Source organism: Abramis brama (assembly GCF_963993115.1).
Source record: "Abramis brama genome assembly, chromosome: 7".
In the NCBI taxonomy this organism is placed as follows: Eukaryota; Metazoa; Chordata; class Actinopteri; order Cypriniformes; family Leuciscidae; genus Abramis; species Abramis brama.
In genome coordinates, this window is record NC_139969.1 from 24,451,619 (window position 1) to 24,474,723 (window position 23,105).

At 37.3% G+C, this 23,105-nt stretch overlaps 3 protein-coding genes across 14 annotated transcripts in view; 1 reads left to right on the top strand and 2 right to left on the bottom strand.

Moving 5' to 3' along the window:
* The window catches only part of agla (amylo-alpha-1, 6-glucosidase, 4-alpha-glucanotransferase a), a 26,760-nt gene extending 20,260 nt beyond the window's left edge, over positions 1-6,500 (bottom strand). For 2 of the 4 annotated variants that reach the window (XM_084119171.1, XM_084119174.1), the window contains exons 1-6: positions 6,403-6,500; positions 4,949-5,095; positions 3,800-4,010; positions 3,514-3,683; positions 1,903-2,106; positions 2-183 (exon numbers count right to left, since the gene is read on the bottom strand). In XM_084119171.1, coding sequence (XP_083975297.1) covers positions 2-183; positions 1,903-2,106; positions 3,514-3,683; positions 3,800-4,010; positions 4,949-5,027 — 846 coding nt within the window. In that variant the 5' untranslated portion in view covers positions 5,028-5,095; positions 6,403-6,500. Of the gene's footprint in view, position 1; positions 184-1,902; positions 2,107-3,513; positions 3,684-3,799; positions 4,011-4,948; positions 5,096-5,336; positions 5,514-6,402 lie in introns of those variants that run through there. The other 2 variants (XM_084119173.1, XM_084119172.1) reach the window with 2 other exon arrangements.
* frrs1a (ferric-chelate reductase 1a) lies at positions 5,236-15,157 on the top strand. 6 transcript variants are annotated; one of them, XM_084119179.1, is made up of 17 exons: positions 5,251-5,351; positions 6,729-6,834; positions 7,266-7,504; positions 7,634-7,773; positions 8,315-8,409; positions 8,506-8,650; positions 8,750-8,932; positions 9,048-9,146; positions 9,320-9,467; positions 11,895-12,008; positions 12,256-12,371; positions 12,557-12,643; positions 13,627-13,724; positions 13,813-13,871; positions 13,975-14,118; positions 14,330-14,388; positions 14,533-14,761. In XM_084119179.1, the coding sequence occupies exons 3-17, from the start codon at positions 7,306-7,308 to the stop codon at positions 14,623-14,625; spliced, it is 1,779 nt and encodes a 592-aa protein (XP_083975305.1). In that variant the 5' UTR covers positions 5,251-5,351; positions 6,729-6,834; positions 7,266-7,305; the 3' UTR covers positions 14,626-14,761. The 6 variants fall into 6 exon arrangements, with proteins under 6 accessions (XP_083975310.1, XP_083975305.1, XP_083975309.1 ...); XM_084119183.1 differs by having other exon boundaries at positions 7,358-7,504; XM_084119182.1 differs by having other exon boundaries at positions 5,264-5,351; positions 6,703-6,834; positions 7,358-7,504; positions 14,533-15,157.
* LOC311086347 (uncharacterized protein) lies at positions 14,708-22,429 on the bottom strand. Of its 4 annotated transcripts, none has more exons than XM_084119175.1 (4): positions 22,130-22,429; positions 15,978-18,015; positions 15,801-15,889; positions 14,708-15,580 (listed from the first exon to the last, which is right to left on the bottom strand). In XM_084119175.1, the coding sequence occupies exons 1-4, from the start codon at positions 22,133-22,135 to the stop codon at positions 15,485-15,487; spliced, it is 2,229 nt and encodes a 742-aa protein (XP_083975301.1). In that variant the 5' UTR covers positions 22,136-22,429; the 3' UTR covers positions 14,708-15,484. The 4 variants fall into 4 exon arrangements, with proteins under 4 accessions (XP_083975301.1, XP_083975303.1, XP_083975302.1 ...); XM_084119177.1 differs by having other exon boundaries at positions 14,708-15,607; XM_084119176.1 differs by lacking the exon at positions 22,130-22,429 and adding an exon at positions 19,593-19,972 and having other exon boundaries at positions 14,708-15,607.
* Between the last annotated feature and the right edge of the window lie 676 nt (positions 22,430-23,105).

Genomic DNA, 23,105 nt, shown 5'->3' on the forward strand with positions numbered 1-23,105 from the left:
CATGGAGGTGCGGGTGATCCGTGATTAGGGCAGGGAGACCCCTGTCTTCGTATTTGCCATCAGCTATAGCACAGGTGACGTGCCACAGGGCCCTGTCCAGAACCCAGGCCGGCTTCAGATGAGGAGAGTTCACCAGGTTATAACCACACTCAGGATGTTTCTCAATCCATTTGCTGTTAGCAGCTGAGAAAGGCAGACGGTTAAAAGACACAGCGGTTATCGTGACACTGTAATGCAAAATAAATAAAAAAGGACATAGAAGATGAAACGGGCATTTCAGAAAGTCACTGCAAGTCACTGAATTGGTGATTCTACTTTTGCTGAAACAAACCCCCCCACCCCCTCAAATGAAAAAAATATGGACTTTTTTGGATTTAAATGACAACAACTTTAAGAATAAGTTGTTGGTTCTAAAGAGACAGTATTTACAATACATGTATAGATTACAAGCAATTTACAATGAGGTCCAAAGGTTTGAGATTTCTTATGAAAATGTGCCTATTTTGCATTTTCCTATTTTAATGCAACAATAGTAATTCCATTAGAGATCTCAAAATAATAATAATGAACATTTATTACTTTATTTTATTATTTATTCATTATTTACAATACCGTTCAAAGGTTTGAGGTCGGTAAGACATTTATAATGTTACAAAATATTTCTCTTTCAAATAATCAAAAATCATGAAAAAATGTCTTGCGGTTTATATAAAAATATCAAGCAGTAACAATTTTTTGTTATAAACTGTATATTAATTGTTAGAAAAATAAGGAATGTTTCTTGAGCAGCAAATCATCATATTAGAATAATTTCTGAAGGAAATGTGACACTGAAAACTGGAGTAATGTTGCTGAAAATTCAGTTTTGTCATCACAGGAATAAATAATAGTTTCAAATATATTAATAGAAAACAACTATTTAAAATTGTAATAATATTTCACAATATTACAGTTTTTATCATTTTTTTTTAATCAAATAAATGTTTGTATATTTATATATGTATATTTGACTTTGATTCTCATAATGTGGCCTCAGACTTTTGGACCCCACTGTATATATGTAACCTGCACAAATACACACATATACTATGCCGTACTGGACTTCCCCTTGTTTAAATGTTTGGCATTTGTACACAGCTTCAGATAAGGTATCACACACCCCCTGACCTTTAGCTGTGCTGAGTTCTGGTAGAAAGAAATGAACTATGAACTTTGCTTTCTATGAAGCCTGACTACTCTAACACATGCATGCACAGCAAGACAAGATTAAGGAAAAAGAAACATGATTTTATAGTGACATGCTTAGAGATGTCAAACAGAGTCTGAAGAAGCTCTGTAACAAGACTACGCAAGACAAGTAAACAATTCAAATTCCACTGCAGTTACTCATCTGTAAACACATTAGCCTTCTCTAAACCTTCACAGTCAGTCAGCTTGTCTGAAAGAAAGTTTTAAAGTGCTTCTCTTTATATTCTGCTCACGTATTGGGTCCATACAACAGCTTAACCGCACTATATCAGACAGGCTAAATGTTTTACCGGTAGATCCTGTCCTCTGCAAATAAACTATTTTTAGAATTGAAGTCAATGCAAAGGCTTTTAGTGGGGGCTTACTGGAGATTACAGTGATTCGCATTGGAACTGTGGCCTTTTCCATTGGAATAAGAGAACCCACTATATCTGGACCCTGCAAATGGATAATTGACATGCAATACTTTTGAGAAGTCACGTGGGTGTGATATGTTATACTTAATTTAAAATTATTTAACAACCTTTTGACAATTCTTTCATAACGGTTATGCATGTAGCTTTTCTGAGTTATTAGGATATTTTAAAAGTTAAAAAGTACCAAAAATGCATAAAGCATTGTTGAAAATTGTCTATAAACTAGATAAACGCGCACCCGTATGATTGTAAACCACATCCGTGATGCAAAGCATATTCCACTCATTCTTCATTTTCTCCACCAGGTTGCCAGCATCTGTCCAGGTGTAAGCTTGTCCAGGAGGGGAGAAGTCTGGGTTAAGCTCCAGCTGATCGGCCAGAGAGTAACAGGAGCGAGACTCACCCAGCGTCTGCAGTGGTGTGAAGTGAATCATATTATACCCTAAAAAATAGAAATGAAATATGAAATCAGTTACTTTGAAACAGAATACGTATTAAGATATATTTCAGTTAATTTACCAATGTAATAAAACCACATAAATGCAATCTATAGTAAACTATGACATACCAAATTAGCCATATGTCTTCATAAATTAACCTTGAAGGCATATTGCTTATGGGAAACATTACTCATAGTTTTAAGAAGTATGATCTACGTGCATTTCAATGATAGACCTTACAGTGTATGATTATATACGGCCATTAGTGATGCACTGCGGATAATGACATTCCAATTAATTGTGGGTGGATGAGAGATAAATCATTAATGTGTTGACATTAATACGATAAGACACGGAACTCTCATTTCATGGTAAAATGCAACGAACGTGCGTCACTCCTTTACTTTGTTTTCAACAACAACTTTTATCTCTTCAGGGAAAACCACCTCCTAGTCGTCATTATATTAAACACAAAGGGAAAAAAGATATTGCTTAATAACTTAACAGCTTTAACTAAAAATATACACAAGCGTAACCAAACTTATTCTGATAGAAGTGTTTTCCAACATAATGATGGAAATATTATTATAAGTGTTAAAAGCTTAATTTTTTGGTCAGGCACCAGTTTGCAGACTCTCAATAAACTATGCAATTGCAGGGTTAGTGGAAGCGAAACAGATCCGAGTTGGAAGCATTTTACTGAAATAGCTAACCAGGATGAATCAAGTGGTGGGTACGTGATATGTAATGGCTGTGAAACTGCAGTATGTATATGACAATAAACTAATATAGCCTATATCCAGCCTTTGCTTGGACTGAACATATTTAATTTCTTCTGTGTGTGTTCGGAAAGTTGGCGGAACTAGTGGCAATTTAAGTTTCAAGGGAGTAAAGCCTTTGTTAACTTTAGACTATTAAGGAAATGTAATTTTGCCAAAGAATAACTTTTACATTAAACAAATGTTCATTTAAAAGCAGCCTACTTCAGTGTAATATGTTACCATATAATTTCGCTTAACATTGAGAATTTGAATAATTGTAATGTGACGATTGGGTGTGGTTCGGGTGCAGATATCTAAATCAGAGAAAATCACTGTTCGGATGGGTGGCGGGTGGATGGTTTATTTTTAACAGTAGATTCGGGTGATGTTAGAGCTGACCCAAGCATCTCTAATGGTCATTATTCTGAAATAAAGAACTCAAAAATGTTCACTTTGGTAAAACTAACTTGGCCTAACTAACTTTGACTAACTTAACCTCATTAAATCTATTTGTTCAGTTTCTGCATAGTTATTGGTTATTGATTTGTTCATGTAATCAAATTGCAGATAAGAGAAGTTCAAATGGAGTTAAAGTTGTAAGTGTTCAAATTGTAAGCTTAACTAATATAGCACCAGCTGTCTTCTTACCTGCCTCTTTGGTGACTCTAAGCCTGTCCAGCCATTCATCCAGGGGGCCGAGGCATTTGGACAGGTATGTCTGGATACTGATGCAGTCTAGGGGCAAGATGTGGTTGTCCACCCCTACCCGGAGCACTGGGTCAACCACAATGTATCCACCACCAGACCTCTCCTTATCTCTGAAAAGTAAAAAATGAAATGAATAAGGACCTGTTGTACAGTTTTTAATAATATTTAAATGCAGAACTGACAGTATAATCTAAAAAAAACTTTTAGATAACACAGACTAACTCACCCATGGCCAAAATAATACTGGTATGAGCCTGATATCTTGAGGTCAAGGTTGCAGAACTTGTCCGAATCATCCTGTCTTCCAGTAGGGTTAATCCAGTCTAAGGCGTGAAACTTGTGGCGCTCAAAGCGCTCCCCTTCTGCAGGGTAGTTGGTGTAAACGTGCACGTGTTTCCCCTGAAGAGTGGGACCCAGGCGAAACTGGAGTTCAAACCCTGAGCAGAAACACAACATAAGCTTCATGACACAGATCTTGCCGTTTTTGAGTTACAATAAATAAATAATAAAAGGAATTGATACAAATACTGGTGGAACTTGGCACAAATTGTTCATGACATATGTATTTATTAACAAGCTTTCTTTTTTTCAAATATATTTCAATGTCTTGTGGTACCACAGTAACAGTATCAGATGGCAATATGATGGTACTTTGTATTGATTCCTTATTATTATGCCATGATATTTACATGGTACTTCAAAGTTCCTTAAAGTGTAACATGGTTTTACCATCATAGTAGTCTCTAAAATAAGCATTGTATTATCATACAATCACAAAAAAGGGTTATCATCAGAAAAAAAAAACATTTTATACCAAAGTATGTACTTATGAAGGATCTATAGGGCTCATAATATTATTATTAATAATATAATATAATTATTATCATTAATATAAAGGCAAATAAAATAATCTCATAGCTTTAGCAGATGCAAATTAGATAAAAACTAGACGCTAACTATATTCATCTATTCTGAAATTATGCATTAACAGTATCTGAGGAAAATGATGCATATGAATTTGAACATATACACTGATAAATGACAACCTCTTCATAAGAGTATCCATGGGATTAAAAGTGAAAAGTTCTGAACAAGATTTGTTTACTGGATTCATTGTATTATGAACAGATTACATTTCTCAAATTTATCATAGCCAGTGCCAATCTCCTCTGCTATATTTACTCTTTGTTAGTGCATGAATGAATAGGTACTTAATAAAGTTGGCTCCTGAGAACACCACCGTCTATATATAAACGAGCACAAACGTTCCGCACGTAACACAGACTACTGGCCATTATCACACTGCAATGAATACACTAGTACTTCTGTCGTGCCTCAGGACAATGCAAAGAGTTAAACATGAGCTGAAACTTGCCTTGGTCCAGACGGAACAGGGTCCTGTCTAGTTTCTCCATGTCATTGAGCACCATCACTCTTGTTTGTTTTGGTGTCATGATTGCCCTCCTTATTTTAGAACGTCCTTAATACAACGATGAACAGGAATTCAACGGGACCCCATTCACTGAAAAGTGAACCAAAATATATGCAAATCATCACACACACACTGAATTGCAATAGATGATGACTTCATTCAACTTAACAGAAACCTGTAGCTTCTGAAAAAAAACACAGAATTGCAACAGTTTCCTTTAAAATTATTGCAACATTTTACCATGACAATGTAAGAGCCACATAACATGATAACGAGTGAGCATTGCAACAACCAAAACACAGAGCTCTGCCGGAATACATACGGAATATACCTCAATATTGTCAAGGTTTGTATCCGTACGTTAGTATCTACGCTCTATGCACCATCTGATATTAACAGTGTCCGATATTCGTGAACGAATCGTTCATATGAATCGGATATTTTCAATAGGTTGAACCGGTTCACTGGATAGAACATGTCCGATTCGTAATGTGCCCATACTTGGAGTGACGTGACCTATTTTTTTACAGTCTATGGACGTGACCCGAGGTCGGATCTGACTAATGGGCGAAAAGTAATTTCATTTCTTAACCTCATATAAAAAAAAATAAAAATAAAAAAAAATTCCCTTTAAAACCTCACTTATCGGGCTTATGCTACTCTGAATGCCTGAACTTTGTATTTTGAGCACTTCTTGCGTTGTTTTTGCCTCCTCATGATGACTCGCTTAATTTAGTCCTAATTTGTAAGTCGCTTTGGATAAAAGCGTCTGCTAAATGACTAAATGTAAATGTAAATTTCATTTGCAGAAATTATTAGCTACACCCAAGAGATGTGAATTCATTTTAGTTTTGTCTAATGTAAATGCAAGTTATATTTATCTTGTAAAATACTTTTTTTATGAGCGACTAAAACTTAATAACACATGAAAATACAATAATTGTTAAAATTATTCTAATCATCCATAATAACCAGCATTATGTGTAAGTATTTACTAGATTATTTTATCACTAGGCCACACCGAGTTGCAAAAAGAATCACTGAATCGTTTTGTAAAGCGGTTCTCTGAAACAAATTGTTCGAAAGAACCGACTTGCGGAAATGTATCGGACTTCCCATCAGTACAGTAAACATGATATACTATTTAAAAGGCACGGCCAAAAAAGTATCTATCTCAGACTGGTCGAGGTTAAGAATTTAGCGGATAAAGGCCAAGTCTATTTTAAATGAGTAGCCTAATCGGGGCAATGTAGGCTAATATTTGCCAAGCCATATTACAACATGCATATATGTCCTATTCTGATGCACGACAGTCTAAAATCTAAACTGTTATAAACATTTAGATCAGTTTTGCACGACAATACAGTGTTATACAGCAGTAGGGTTAAAAGACACACCAGTGTTTTTTTCCTGTTTTCGGCTTAAGGACGTTCCAGTCGCTGGTGAAGGTAGGAGGCGTGTGCACGTCTCTGCTTCCCTCTACCGTAAATACACTAATAAAAGACACATTGACATTTGCATTATATGTTTTCAGACACAGTGTATGCTTATACACGTGATTAGATAGATTTTTTATTTTTTTACTAGTCACGTATAGGCATTAAATTCACAGGTACGAATAAATAAATAATGAATAAACAAATAAATCAAATATGAAAAGTGAAAACAAACATACAAACTGCTGGGAGTTGTTTCAGATTTTGTCTCCATCGTGTGGTGGCAGGCCTACAGACTCCTAAAATGCGACATGACCCGCCCATTCATGTTCAAACCATAAAACTATTATCTGCCAACATTACCTGGTCCTGAGCAGACAGGTTGCTGACAAGGTAAGAGCAGTGCTTTCTTTTGAAAATCTTCAATAACTTTTTTATTAACATCTTTATTTACACACATACTACATTTTGTCATTGTTAAACTGAGTAGTTTGGAGAAGTCATGGAAAATTCAATTAATTGGGCAGCAAATTATAATGGCTTTTTCACGAGAGAAAGTGAGTTGAGAACATTTTTTCATATTGGAAAAAAAACACATTTTATATAACTTTTATGTATATTAATTATAATAGATGGTAACTGACATACAAATATAAATTCACCCCAGCGAAAATCAATTTCCACAGAAATCACAAATGACTGGAAAAGTTAAGAAAAATTCATTTGTCAATAAATGTGGGAACCCTAATGTAATGTAATATGAATCATAAGGAGCAAGGTATAAACTGACATAATGACTAATGGTCATGTTGTACTCCTCTCAGGATCTATCCACAGACTAGGATCACTTTGCCTCTGCTGGAAATGTGGAATCTGCAAACGTCTCTGGTAATCCTTGGGACTTTGTGTTTGACAGCTGCAAGTGGATACAAAAATGGAAAGGTGGAGAAATCTTGCGAGAGCATGATGCCAGAACATCATCATAGCCAACCCAACACTACTGCCAGTCCATACACACTGACTGTGAATGCCAGTAAATTCAGCCCAGGGATGGACATCAGAGGTGAGGGGGAAAACACATTAAACAACGATGATCATTTTGACCAATTTAGATGTTTTGAGTAAAGTTGAACAATCATGTTGCTTCCTTTTGCCAGTTGCCTTTATTTATTGACACTTCCACTGTCCATAGTCACTCTCTCTGGAAGTGAGCACTTTGAAGGCTTTCTAATTCAAGCCCGAGACGCCACAAACCCTGATGGATCAGCTGTTGGCTCATTCGCATTGGTAGATCCCAAAATTTCCCAGCGTTTGACATGCAACAGCATAGAGGTACTTTATAGTGGAGGCCATGGTTTTCACGAAAATATTAATCAGCACAAATGTTTTCCACATTGATAATAATAAGAAATGTTTCTTGAGCACCAAATCAATGACTGATCATGTGAAAACTTTTTTTTATGGATTTTTTACCATCACAGGAATAAATTACATATTAAAATATATTAAAATAGAAAATTTAAAATAGTTATTTTAAAAATTGTTTAATATTTCACAATATTACTGTTATGTTTATAATATATAACAGCAATTTATAATATATATAACATAATATTTCTATATTTTTGATCGAATAAATGAAGCCTTGCATGAGAGTTTTTTCAAAAACATTTTGGTACTGTATTTAAAAATATCACATGAGCAAAAGTTCTATTATACTAAATATCATTTGGTTGCTTGATCACAGCCCTGCTGTTGTATAAATCACTTACAATGAATTATTTGGTATTACAAAGTATGTTGAAATGTGTCTCAAAATCTGCTTTTAATGTTAAAGAGTTGCCGTACAATGAAAGTGTGATGTCTTTTAAAGGGCTCTGCCGTTAGTCACACCAGTAATGCCAAAAAGACCGAACTTCAGGTGATCTGGAAAGCCCCGTCGAATGCTCCTCCCACTGTACAGTTTCTGTGAGTGTGTTTCTGATCTGACTTTGCCATTCAATGTTCAAACCAATATTTGCGATATATTCAAATTTAATGTTTTTTTTTTTACCCCATATCAAGTGCCACAGTTCTTGCCCACTACAAGACATTCTGGCTCAAACTTCCTGGTCCAGTCATATCTCAGGGTGACGTGACTCCCGCTCCACCTCAATCTACCACCGTCATGTCTACAATCTCTGCAAGCACCTCTATACTACCTGAGCCAGTACGTGCCAAAATGCTAAAGAGAATCTGCTCTTATAAGCTGCTTTACATAGCCTTTTATTGTAAAAAAAACCCCTGCATGATGCCACTTCTCTTACAGTTCACTCCAGAGGGATGTGGCAGGTGGAAGTCTTGTCTCATTGACCCTGTCGGCTGTAACCCTTCTATAGACACAAACTGCTTCTTCCTTTCTTTTTCTACTTTGGGTCAAAACGTTTCGTTTGAGCTCAGCGGTCCTGCACAGGGATATGTCTCCTTTGCCCTGTCCAAGGATGAATGGATGGTGAGCATGATCAAATGCATTTCAAATTGTTGTCCTAAAATTGCATTCAGTGCATTATAATGAACTGACTCAATATTATATTCATGTGACCCTTAAGATCTTATTGTTTTTCTAGGGAGATGATGATACGTACTTGTGCGTAAATGACGGGGGTCGTGTAAGCGTTGAGTCTGCACACACAACAGGAAGGACTTACCCAGAGGAGGCATCCCAGGTGAGAGAGTACTTTAGGATTGTAATGCTGCTTTTAGTTTTCAGTATGTTACAACATAATTTTAAAACCATAAAAACATTATAGTCCAAAAAGATGACATTGTGTGCTCTAAACTTTATGCAGTGTCAGTCATAAATGTAATCAGCAGGATTTTCACTCACTTTTCACTGCAGTCTGTGCTGACTGATGTAGGTTGGAGAGTTTCCGACGGGGTTATTCAGTGCAAGTTCTCTAGATCCATCTACACCCCTCAGGATCCGGTCCGATTCAGTCTTAACAACAGTTACTACCTGTTCGTAGCACACGGCACTGCGGAAAACGGTAAGCTTTTTTAACTGCATCAATGACATAGATTGTTGTTATTGTCAAATAAAGCTATAAAAAATCATTTTCACTCATTGAAATAAAGCTAAAAAAAAATATACACTGCTCAAAAAAATTAAAGGAACACTTTGAAAACACATCAGATCTTAATGGGGAAAAATATCATGCTGGATATCTATACTAATATGGACTGGGTAATGTGTTATGAACGAAAGGATGCCACCATCGTTTGATGGAAATGAAAATGATCAACCTACAGAGGATTGAATTCAAAGACACCCCGGAAATCTAAGTGAAAAAATGATGCAGCAGGCTTGTCAATTTTGCTGAAATTTCATTGCAGCAACTCAGAATGGTACTCAGTAGTTTGTATGGCCCCCACGTGCTTGTATGCATGCCTGACAACGTCGGGACATGCTCCTACTGAGACGACGGATGGTGTCCTGCGGTATTTCCTCCCAGATCTGGACCAGCGCATCACTGAGCTCCTGGACAGTCTGAGGTGCAACCAGGTGATGTCAGATGGACCGAAACACAATGTCCCAGAGGTGTTCTATTGGATGTAGGTCAGGTGAGCGTGGTGGCCCTTCAATGGTATCATTCCTTCATCCTCCAGGAACTGCCTGCATGCTCTCGCCACATGAGGCCGGGCATTGTTGTGCACCAGGAGGAACCCAGGACCCACTGCACCAGCATAGGGTCTGACAATGGATCCAAGGATTTCATCCCGATACCTAATGGCAGTCAGGGTGCCATTGTCTAGCCTGCAGAGGTCTGTGCGTCCCTCCATGGATATGCCTCCCCAGACCCTCACTGACCCACCACCAAACCGGTCATGCTGAACGATGTTACAGGCAGCATAACATTCTCCACGGCTTCTCCAGACCCTTTCCTGTCTGTCACGTGCTCAGGGTGAACCTGCTCTCATTTGTGAAAACCACAGGGCACCAGTGGCGGACCTGCCAATTCTGGTGTTCAATGGGAAATGCCAATCGAGCTCCCTGGTGCTGGGCAGTGAGCACAGGGCCCACTAGAAGACGTCGGGCCCTCAGGCCACCCTCATGAAGTCTGTTTCTGATTGTTTGGTCAGAGACATTCACACCAGTGGCCTGCTGGAGGTCATTTTGTAGGGTTCTGGCAGTGCTCATCATGTTCCTCCTCGCACAAAGGAGCAGATACCGGTCCTGCTGATGGGTTAAGGACCTTCTACGGCCCTGTCCAGCTCTCCTAGAGTAGCTGTCTGTCTTCCTGGAATCTCCTCCATGCTCTTGAGAACCTTCTGGCAATGGCACGTATTGATGAGCCATCCTGAAGGAGCTGGACTGCCTGCGCAACCTCTGTAGGGTCCAGGTATCGCCTCATGCTACCAGTAGTGACACTGACCCTAGCCAAATGCAAAACTGGTGAAAAACAGTCTGAAAAGATGAGTAGGGAAAAAATGTCTGTGGTCTCCACCTGTAAAACCATTCCTGTTTTGGGGGTTGTCTCACTGTTGCCCATCTAGTGCACCTGCTGTTAATTTCATTAACACTAAAGCAGCTGAAACTGATTACCAACCCCCTCTGTTACTTAACTGACCAGATCAATATCCCAGGAGTTTAACTGACTTGATGCTATTCTCTGATTAAAAAGTGTTCCCTTTATTTTTTTGAGCAGTGTATATATAAATATTAGATGAAACACTTAAACTTAAAAATTAGAACCACTGTCTTGGCAACTAAATAAAATAAAAGAAGTTGAAGTTGAAGTACTAAAATTACTAAAAGTAAAAAAAAAAAAAAAAAAAAAAAAATCTAAATAGAAATCTAAAAAAACATACTAATTATAATTTAATATAATACTAAAATGGAAAAGAAAGTTGAAAATATAAAACAATAATATAATGCCTTATGTGTGTTGTCTCTTTTTTTAACTGCTACATTTCCAGCATGATGAAATAGCAGGAATTGTCTTTCCGGTCATCACGTCCTTCAGGGCTGTATTTCTCCTTTTGGCAAATGATCATGCATCTCATCAGATACAGTGTCACATATAACTTTGTTTTTATGGCCTCCCCACTGCGTGTTACTCCACAGATCCGGATTTCTGACCTTACTGGTTAACAAGTGTCTGTGACGGCCTGAGCAATCAGTACTCATTTCCTTTCATTTATTTTATGGCGTGTCATTGGGTGCACAGGGGATAAAATAGTTTCAGCTGGCTTGCTAAAGTCTGAATTAATCTTTACAAGGAAGCAAGCACACGTGCATTTCATAAAACATGTTCTATGATTTACACAGCAATTGTCTCACATTTTAGATGCATATTTTTAATATCCTATCTTTATTGTATAATAAATCACCATTTTTATTGATAGAAATGGTGTGAGATTATGCTTTATCCTAGTTATCTCATCCGTTTTATTGTTGTCTTGTTGTGCTGCAGGTATGATCCATAGACACACGTGGCAGCCACTGATATCGTCCCACCATCAGATCATAACCGGCCCTCCTGAGATACTGACAGGTTCTCGATCTCCACTGCTCATGAAATGTCATGGTAAGTGTTTTGCTGCAATTAAGTTTATTGCAGGATACTGAGACTTCCATGTGTTAAATATATGGTCAGGAAAAGGAAATGTTGCAAGTGCAATTATCATCATTGTGCCATTGAAAAGTGTATCGTAACAGCTGTGGAATAAAATCATGGCAATTTTGTAATTAGATAAACTACTACATGTTATTGGTGTAAATTGCAAAATGCTGTCATTTGCAAGTTTACAAATATAATTCCATTGTAAATGCAGGAGCTCTAATGCTGATGGCCTGGATGCTAGCAGGAAGCACTGGAACATTAATCGCTCGCTATTTTAAACCTGATTGGCCAGAACAAACATTGTTTGGGCAAAAAATATGGTTCCAGGTATGAATTATGTTTTTATACAGGACATTTATTTGTCTATTGCAAAAAAAAAAAAAATCTATGAAACAATCTATTGGTTGCTGCTTATTACTTATTCATGCTTTAATACTTTTCAGTTTTCTGCACATTTCACTTGTAATCAGCTTTCCATAACTGCATATATTTTTCATTTTCTCTGTTTACAGGTGCATCGCATGTTGATGTCCCTTACAGTTTTGCTCACAGCTGTGGGCTTCATTTTTCCTTTTATCTACCGAGGAAAATGGAGCACAGTGAGTAAAGCCTGTGCTCTCTGCCTAGACAATGTTTTGTAATAAAATGCAATGCATATTTTAAACAGACAATATTAAATGTATTAAATGCCACAGTTACGCTCTTTGCCCTATTTCATTTAAAGAGTGTCTTATAATTATGGTGTGGTGTTATATGTTGTATTGTCTATAATATGTGTTTAGCTGTACAGTAGTATTTATTAATATTTTTAATTAACTTTTATTTTTGTTTTCAGATTTTATTTCAATTTTAGTTTAAGAGTAACACTTTACAATAAGGTTTCACGGTAACACTTTACAATAAGGTTCATTAGTTAACTACATTAGTTAACATTAACTAATAATGAACTGCACTTATACAGCATTTGTTCATCTTTGTTAATGTTAATTTCAACATTTACTAATACTTTATTAAAATCTTGTTAACATTAGGTAATGCACTGTAAACTAACATGAACAAACAATGAACAGCTTTATTTTCATTAACTAACATTAACAAAGATTAACAAAAACAGTAGTAAATGTATTGCTCATTGTTAGTCCATGTTAGTTAATACATTTACTAATGTTTAATAAAGGAACCTTATTGTAAAGTGTTACCGGTTTCACTTGTTTGGATTAGTTAACTACAGTAGTTAACATTAACTAACAATGAACAATACCTTTACAGCATTTATTAATCCAGCATTTATTAATACATTTTAAGGTCAAAAGTTGTATCTTTTAACATTAGTTAGTACACTGTGAACTAACATGAATTTGAACATTTTTATTAATGAACATTAACAAAGGTTAATATATGCTGTAAAATATTGTTCATTGTTAGTTCATGTAGTTAATGCATTAACTAATGTTAACAAATGAGACTATTTCAATTTTTTTTTTTCATCTAATATTTAGATTTTCATTTATTTCAGATTTATTAAAATTTCTGAACATAGTTTTGGTTTTAGTTAACAATCCTATACCAAATGTCTTTGCAGAGAGCAGGTGCTCATCCTTACCTAGGCTGCACAGTTATGATTCTCACTTTCTGTCAGCCTATAATGGCTGCATTCAGACCAGCTCCAGACTCCTCAAGGTAATGACTCATCAGTGAACTCATATTTACATCTTCTGCTTACATATCTGAGTAGAATAACACCAGGATAATCATTTCATTTTCCCAGGAGGAGGATATTCAATTGGTTGCACTGGGGTGTTGGAAATGCTGCTGAAATTATTGCCGGTGAATTCCGCTCTTTGGAATTTTGTTGTTTCGAAAATGTATCTCAAATAAATCCATTTCTATCTGTAATAATTCCGTTTTTATTTGTATTTTATTGTTGCAGTGATTTCCATATTTTTTGGAATAAAGCAACAGTCTCTTTTGCTACCTTACCCGTGGACCACAGGGGTTCTCTCTGCTTTTGTGGTTTGGACCATTGTGTTAAAGCTTGTGTTAAAACTTCATAAGCATGATGTTATTAAAAAAGGTTTGTATAAATCATTTTTACATTAAATTCCTCTGAAAGACTGTGCAAAAGCAAGTCTGATTTATTTGGAAGTACACAGTACCCTTTTCAGTCACGTTCCCTCTTCCTGTGGTTCAGACATACATTTGAAGATGATTCCAATTGAGAGTTAAATTAAGCAAAATATGTTTTCAAAGATATGTAATATTAGTAATTTTTCTTGTTTCAACAGGAAGTGTCAATGAAGATGAACTTCCAGTTTTCCCAGACTTTTCAGGGAATGTAAACTGGGTAAGTTTAAATTTTTTTAAAAAAAACTTAATAAATAATAAAAGAAATCAGTGTGTATTGCAATAGGCACAACAAAGACTTACAGTCAAATTATAAGGCTCAAAAACAACCTTACATAATGTTCATTTCTTTCTGCTTCCACAGGATACTAAGTTTAGAGTGGCTGTCCTTGCTGTGTTTGTGCTCGGAAACTCAGCTTTCTGTATCTCAATGCTCGTCTCCATAGGGAACGTATAACCAACATATGAATCACATGGCAGCTTTTCAGGACATAAACTGGGATGAAAGCCCACAATTATATATACAGCAGAACAAATCATTATCAGTTGTCATTTCATTTTATTGCAAGGTTTGAACAGTATTTTTGCATTGAAAACATCCTGCAAGGAAAAAGCATATCTATTAAGATGCCATTTCAAACATGAATATTATGAAGTGAAATTCACACATATTTTCGATTATTATTTTCACACAGGAAAAAATGTTGACATTATAAGCAGGCAATCAAAGCATAAAATATTTAAAAGGCTCACAATGTAATAATGGTACAGAAGCCAGCTACTTATCTGTAACACCTCTGGAAGCTACATCCATAATATACTCTATAATAGACATTCCAAGAAGCGGTTACTCTTGTCTTAAATTGCACTTTTAATCAGACTAAATTTACTTTTTATTTACTTCTGCTCTCCACTGTATGGCTAAAGTGACAAAATATCTTATAAACAAGAAACTAAATTGTTAAGACTCAAAATTAGTATTTTTTTTTTTAAACAATGTATGTTATGTGAAATCAGAATAATATATTTCTCAGTGTTTGGCGTTATTTTTGTACATAGTGCAATTTAGGAATGCATTACTGTATAAATTTTCCATCTGCAGTAATATAAAAGTGTACCCAGGATATAATTCAAAATGAAAACACTATTCGCATCCAAAAAATAAAAAAAGGTATTACATCAGTTCTGAATATTTTTACTCACCTAATAAGTTCCAGGTTTGTACTAATGACTGTTTTACTCTGAATCTATTTCTACATGCGTATACTGTATTGGAAACTTGATTTGTGCGTCGGTGCTTCATTTAGGTAAATCATTCAGTCTTGTTGCTGATGATTGGCAAAGATACCTGCCTCCCACCTCTGGGCCAGGGCACTTTTTCGTCTGACTCGAGGGAAAGGAGCTTCAGGGAACTAAAGGAGAAAACTTCACCTGTAAAACTGCATGCAGTTTCCAGTTTCAAGGTGAAATGGGCACAGATCAATGAGATGCCAAAGATGTGTAACAGATGAAAAACAGTTGCTTTGCAATGGAATTCAGAACACTTATATATGATTCATGAGAGGACAAACAGAAAAATATGTACGATTTAAAATCTGCAACTTTGAATCAGCATGCCTAAACTGAATGTACCTTGTGGTCGCAGGACAAAGCGAAGCGATCCATTTTGCGCATCTTTGATGGAGATGAGGGTGATGACTTGGATTTTGCTGGTACCTCTCCTGTAAAGTGTCCAAATAAAAGAACGACGTTTGCTTAACTACATCTTTGTGTAATAACATCATGAAGTAAATACTTTAAATGTGCTACCTGGTCTCTCATAAGTGAAATTCTGCAGTTGGCTGGGGGACACGAGGACTGTGTCATATCTCTCCTTTACATATAGTTGTGCTCTCTGCCTCCTAAGCTCCTCTTCTCTTTGCTTCACCAACTTGATCTCCTGATCCACCAGAGACTGGGTGCTGTGAGAGCGCAGTTTGAAGAAGGGATTGTTCTGAAACGTGCTCTCTTGTGTCTCTTGACATGCAGTGCTCAGGCAGAATTCCGAGGCACTTCGAATTATGAGATTTGATGTCTCCAGGATTATCACGTTGTTCATGTCTGGCCATTCATGGAAACCGCTGGTCCCTGGAGAGAGCAGCCCACCATTCCCTCGATTCCGTGGACTTGTGGGGTACAAATCCGGCTCGAGTATAATGACATTGCTGGCGGTCATTTCATGGTATGTGGGATTTCTTCCAGAAGATGCAGTGACGGACAAAGTTGGAGTTCTTGCACTAGGGGACCTCTGAGACCTGCATCTGTCCTCTGGTGTGTCAAACATCCGTCCTTTCTCCCCAGGCTCTGATCTGCTGTGGTGAAGAACACTAGGCCTGGGTTGAACTTGTGTAGCGTCACCAGCAGACATCTTTGCCATTGCCCTCTCTCGTCTGAAATTCTCCTCTCGCTCGAGAGCTTCACGGATCTCCCGCTCCACTGGAGTCTCTGGCTCATCGTAAGGTGACCTGTAGCTTGTGTCGTCCAGACCAGAATCCTCTGAACAGGGACTGAATTGAGTGTACTGGTTCTCCCCCAGACCAAGACTCTCAATGTCAGGGTCTCTTCTAGGGCGATCAATGTTGCGGACAGGTGTATACATTAAGCTGTGCCCACCCTGGCAAGATCCCTGCTTCATCACTGGCCGGTGCACCAGACCCTTGGTTTGCTCTTCCATCTTCTGCCATTGCTTGCGAGCCACCCTGAAATCCAGATGCTCTGTGCTGACATTCTCACTCTTTATTTCCTGAACCACGCAGAAGTCCTGCGGCAACTTCTTGTCGAGCTCTGAAGTTGAACAAGACAGGCGCTGCAGGTTGTGCTTTGAGGTTTTCCCAAGCTCATCTTCGTCCTCTTCGTCCATCTTTGTTAAGCTGCAGTAATGGACAGAGGAGTCCAAAGAAATATCTTGCAGCTCACATTCGGTGGGACACTCTGGTTGTTCTAGAATCTCAGTTTCATTAAGGTTCAAAGCTAGGGCTTCATCTTCAGGTTCAGCATTGCTATCAATCACTTCAACTTCTTCCTGCCTTGCTTGGTCTTCCGGGTTTACCTCTGCTTCATCCATACCCAAGAGATCACCGTTCTCTTCAGTCTCCTTTTTGTTGACAGCTGGTGGAACTAAAGATCTCCATGGCTCCTCAGCATCACTGTCTGATGAAATGATGGCCATTTCCACAAGCAGACAGTCACTCAGGTCATCTCGATCCATATCTGGGCAAGTTTCAGTCTGGACTTCAGAAATCACCAGCTCGTTCATGTGCTGCTCCAGCACAGATTCTTCTTCTGCCTCCACCCTCTCCTCAGGTTCATTGTGCTCCTCCTCCTGGGCATCATCAGAATTGTTGATTTCCATTTCCTCTTCTGGTTGGTCATTCGTGTGAAGGTCTTCATGAGAATCAGAGGTCAAAGATTCTCTACCATTCGGCTGTTCTTGTTTGTTGACCATAACGCTATCTTGAGATTCTTTGCTCCCATCAGATTCACCTGAGCTATCACTTGCATTGGTTATGCCTTTGTCGTCTTGCCCATCAAGGTCTTCGTGGGGGTTGCTCTTTCTGGTATCCAGGCACTCTGAGAAATGTGTGTCAAAACATTCATTTACCTCCTCAGTGAATTGGCATGTCTGGCCCTCTGTACACCCAGGATCCATTTTACAGTCTGTTAGATCAGCCATTTCTGAAAGCTGGCTGGTCTCCATGGTGACTGTTTCAGAGAGGTATTTCTGCTCTTTTTGTTGCTGATTTACAGAGGTGCTTTTGCCTTCATTTAGTTCACTTCCATATGACCTTCCCACACCAGCTGTGGCTCTCTAAGAAAGTTACATTGAAACAGATCTGTTTAGAATTAAAGGAACCAAGCTTAGAAAGACTCAAAACATGACAAACGCTAAAAAAAATTTCCAGTCTTGGTCCTTGAAAAGTCTCAGATCCAATTAGCATAGACAACCAGCCTTGTGCTGTTTTCTGCAGAACTGCACAGTGGCACTTTAGTTTCATCAAGCTATTCTGGCATCCATGCTGTGAGGAGTGGGTGGACCTCTTTGATATACCAAATGTCCATGAGAAGTGGTTTCTAACAAAGCAGGCAATTACAAATGGGCTAAAACTCTACATTAAATGATGTTTTAGTAGCCTAAAAGAAAATATGTGACCTCTGCTTTAATTTTTTTTAATTTTAATTTTGTCATTTTAAATAAACTCGGGTTAGCCAATGAGTTAATTCAAGTTGTGATCACAAAACCTTCTAAGCTTAAATAAAGAGAATGCTAACACTACTGACAAAGTACACTACTTTCTTGAAAGTACTATAAATCCAAAAGCTAATTGGACGACTGCACTCAGTTACAATCTACAACAATTCATATTTCCTTAAAATGTATCACTTAATCAATTATCATTTCCCTTCTTTGTGCTGGTTCAGTGCTCACACTCATGAAACATAAACTGAGAGGAGCTTATGTGGATGATCAAAATGCCATTTTATTTAATACTGTCATAGTCATAATTTATTTGCAAGATATGACTTCAGAGGGTCTGTTCTGTGTTTTTTTCCCGAAAAGTATTGGTTGCCTGGCAACATGCTCCATCTGAGGAGGCTGTCTTGTTTATTATACAGTTAGAGCCATGTATAAGCAGCTCACTAGTCAGAGACAACCTTATCAAAGTGCCATGATGCAGTTGGTTTATTAGAGCTATCAGCCTGAGTTTATCCAGTAAGAGAGACAGAGAAACAAATCTATTGCTCATATCGAGCAGATATGATGTTATTTTATGCATGCCTGCTGGTGCTGTGACCACCATTAACCCCTGTCTGTTTTGGAAAATAGATTTCTGATGTCTGAACATCGCATCCACTGTGCCAGAGGTGGAATTCTGCAGATAGCAAAATTATGTCATCAGTTATTAATTATCCAATAAGTGTGACTGTTGCATTAAAGGGAAAGATCCCCCCAACATTAGGGACTAACACCCTCTGTCACCATTTACTTTCATTGCATCTTGTTTCCATCCAATGAAAGTGAATGGTGACTGATCTCATTTTGTTTTCCACAGAACGTATATGGATTTGCTTTTTGTGGTGAAGGTGATTTATCCCTTTAAGTCAAACTTCTCTTTGGTAAATGGGTATATTCTAGCTACTCTATCACTGCAGTGTTGACACTACAAGCAGATATGGAATTTATACCGATCAGTCATAGAGATTTCGGATATAGACAGCATCATCGTAACTCTTTTTAAATACACTGGACACTCTTACAAGCACGACAGTACAAATGCAGCACACATAATTCCTGCATCACTCGCTCGTCGTGCCTTGCGCATGCAGATGTTCACCAAAGCATACGGATGCAACAGATGCACAAAGCTTCAGTATTTTGATACCTACCAGCAGCTTTAAAAAGAGGAGCCAAACGGATATCATCTCCAATCTACCGCAATACGCACATGCCTGAATAATTTGCACTGATAACGCGAGTAACCAAATGGCGACGCGTCGCGAGTAATTCATATGGTTGAACTCGATGAGGGAAAATATAGCTCGCGACAAATTCCTGTTCAGACCTATCGATCCGTCAGCAATTGTTAAATGTGAAATAGAGCAGATAAAGATATTGACAGAAACGACAGCAACTGAATGCACGAGCCCCGCAGCTCTGGTTGCACTGAAACGGAGCCGCTCTGTCCCTCTGGCGCCCACACTTTCTCAACCAACTATTGAACGCTTGGTTGTGCCCACGCGATTTTTGAACATGCAGTCCATATTCTAAGCAAGGTCACTCTTGGACTCTTCTTTTATAAATGGGTAGGATGGGGACCCATATATAAAATCATATTCTTTTATATTCCCCTCCCCCCAACAACAATGTGGATTTACTTTTAAACTAACATATTTAGATAACTTTAACATGTGCAAGATGGTGATGCATCAGTCTATGTTATTATTGGAAATAAATAGAAACATTTGCTTATTTAGTTGTTATAGCACAAAAAGTAAAATATTAAAAAAGGGATAAGATGGCCCCTACTGAGGTAAGTTGACCCCCTCCCCTACCTGGGGTAAGAAGCCCCAGGACACACTTTTGCAGAATGAATAAATAACTTTTTGTATAATTCTTATTAATATTTATATATTGTTTTGTAAAGTGTCATTCATTTAAATACTAAATCAGCTATTGTATTTAAAATTTTATTCTGACAATTTGGTTGATAATAATTGAATAACCATGACACAGCAGAATCCCAGTAAAAGAGATTTATCTGAAAGGTACAATTATTCTATGACTTGTATATGTAACGATTATATTCTGTTATGTTGCTTGTTTAGTTTGACCTATAATTTCCCATGCTTCCGCTCCTTATTGGTTGTCATAGTTATTGATTTGATTTGTCATACACCTCTGTGCCATCTAGTTTCCTTTGTTTGCTCTGTGTATTTAAGTCCTCAGTTTGAGTTAGTTCCCTGTCCGGTATTGTTTGTGTTCAAGTGTTTGCGACTTCTTAAGTTCCTGTTGTTCTCTCAGTGTTTAAATAAATAGTGTTTTGATTTACTCCTGGTTTGTTCCTGTGCAACCCGTGACATATACAGGCATTTTATATTTAATATTTTAATTGAAGATATGTCATAATAGCAACACTATGAATGCATATTTAATGATTTCACTCAATTAACCTATAGGTTTTAAGCAAAGATGTCTGATATGTACATCTAATTTATGGAAATACTGAATAATAACACCATTAATTACAATAATTAGTCAATTTAAAAATAATAACACAACTTGGCACCAATTCTGGGGGAGGGGGATCATCATACCCCAAGGGTCTAATTTTATATTTTATACTCCAAAATAAAAACTATAACTTTTACTCACACAAATCTAAAAAAACAATGATGTGCCCACTAATTTCTCATTAACAAATAGACACAAAAAAACTCAACATAGTTTCCAGAGACACAAATTTGGATCAGTTAACCTCAAAACTGTTTAGACTGACTAAATCTCACAAATGTTGATATTCTATTTATTATCTATAAAACTCATCCTCTCATCCTTCACTTAGACTCTAAGCCAAACCAATCCTCATGTATCATTATGTTTTTCCAGGACTAACCCAGAATTCAGTATTACTCAACTGCCACATCTGTTCTATTGTAATAATGTCACGTGTGATGCAAACTCTATTCATGGTGTAATTCCACACTCTCTAACTTTATATCCAAATGTTTACATGTCTTTTTGTAAAACAACAATTCCAATGACTTGATCATGAAATCGGCGTGGGTTAAAGTGATAATGTTTTGACAATGCATTTAATTTTGTGCAAACTAATCATGGTTTTTAGACCATATTTACAACACCCATTTTGTGTGATCTGATTGCAAATTAACAAATGTAAAGATCCAATGCATCTTGTAGATAAACCGAGATTACCTTTGGATGTTGAAGGGAATGAGGCAAAGTTTTTTTTTTTTTTCAGAATAAGCCATTCAAATCTGCTTGCAGAGCATCACAGTAAAAATAACAAAACTAAGTTTGTTCGAGGATATTCTGTCTGTTTGCTGCCTGTGTTAGTAGCTCAGTCTGTGCATGTTTCCCCCCATCTTTTCTGTTTTTGCTACCAACCCACACAATTGACGGAAAAGCAGCATGAATACACTCCAGCAAATTGCAAATAACACCAAAAAAGGCATCATCTCTCTCTCCTCCGTCTTTTCTACTTAAGACCTTCCCACTACAATGCACAAATCTGCCAAAACTCCAAAGTGTACATCTGAGCCTTTTTTAAACTCTGCTGAAGACGCATAAAAATGTTTCTCACCAGACGCAGGTGCACAATGACTCTCCCCATCCAGACCGATGTCTTACACTACAGTAATGTGCATTCTATATCAATACAAAAGTTTGAAATGTGAATACTTACTGTCATGGAGCTTTGAGGTCGGCTGGTTTAACAGTGAAGGTCTCGTTTCTTCCTTTGAGTGCATGTATGTGTGTGTTAGTGTGTATGCATGTGTTTGACAGAAGCCACAGCTGTGATTGAATGCGTGGGAATCAACCAATGGCAGCACAGTAACTCCACTGACAGACATGACAAGCTCAAACACACACAGACACATATAGGGAAAGGAGAATATACCTAAAAAATATATTTGCACACAATCCTCAATGATCAGGGAAAAAAAAGCTCACACCAGACGACTTATCAGACAGTTTCGCCGGTGAACAGAATTAAATAGGCTCAGTGTATTAAAGGATCAGCTTTAATCTGATTTAGTATTTTATTATTTATTTTTTTCACGCTACCATCACTTTTGCAAAACTACAGGGGGACCAAAAACAACATTATATGGTGTTTATGCATCAAAAATATTTGTCAGATAGGCTATTTCATAAAAGGGACAGTTCATCTATCATCATTAACTCACCCTCGTGTTATTACAATAACCCTGTATGACTCTGTGAAACACAAAAGTAGATTTTTACTGTAGATATTTAGCAGATTGTCCAAGCTGCTCTTTTCCATAATGAGAACGGATAGAGTATCCCTGGTCCCCATTCACTTTCACTATATGACAAAAATATCAGAAATGTCAAATATTTCATTAACATTGAAAGATATCTTTATATCAGAATATCAGAAGATAGAAAGTTTTATAAAATGAGGTTGAAAAACTGTTGACAGATTTTACATTTTTGAGTGAGCTATGCCTTTAATTTTTTTTGTTGTTTTGCTAAAAACAGGTAACATGGACATCTAATGAAAAATAAATCCCCACAAAAACACGACAGAAAGATTCATTCATTAGCACAGATAATAAAGCTGTCCCAAACAGCTGTCAGCCACATACACACGCACATCATGAGGTTTGACTGTCATTCTGGGGTTTTCTCAACAA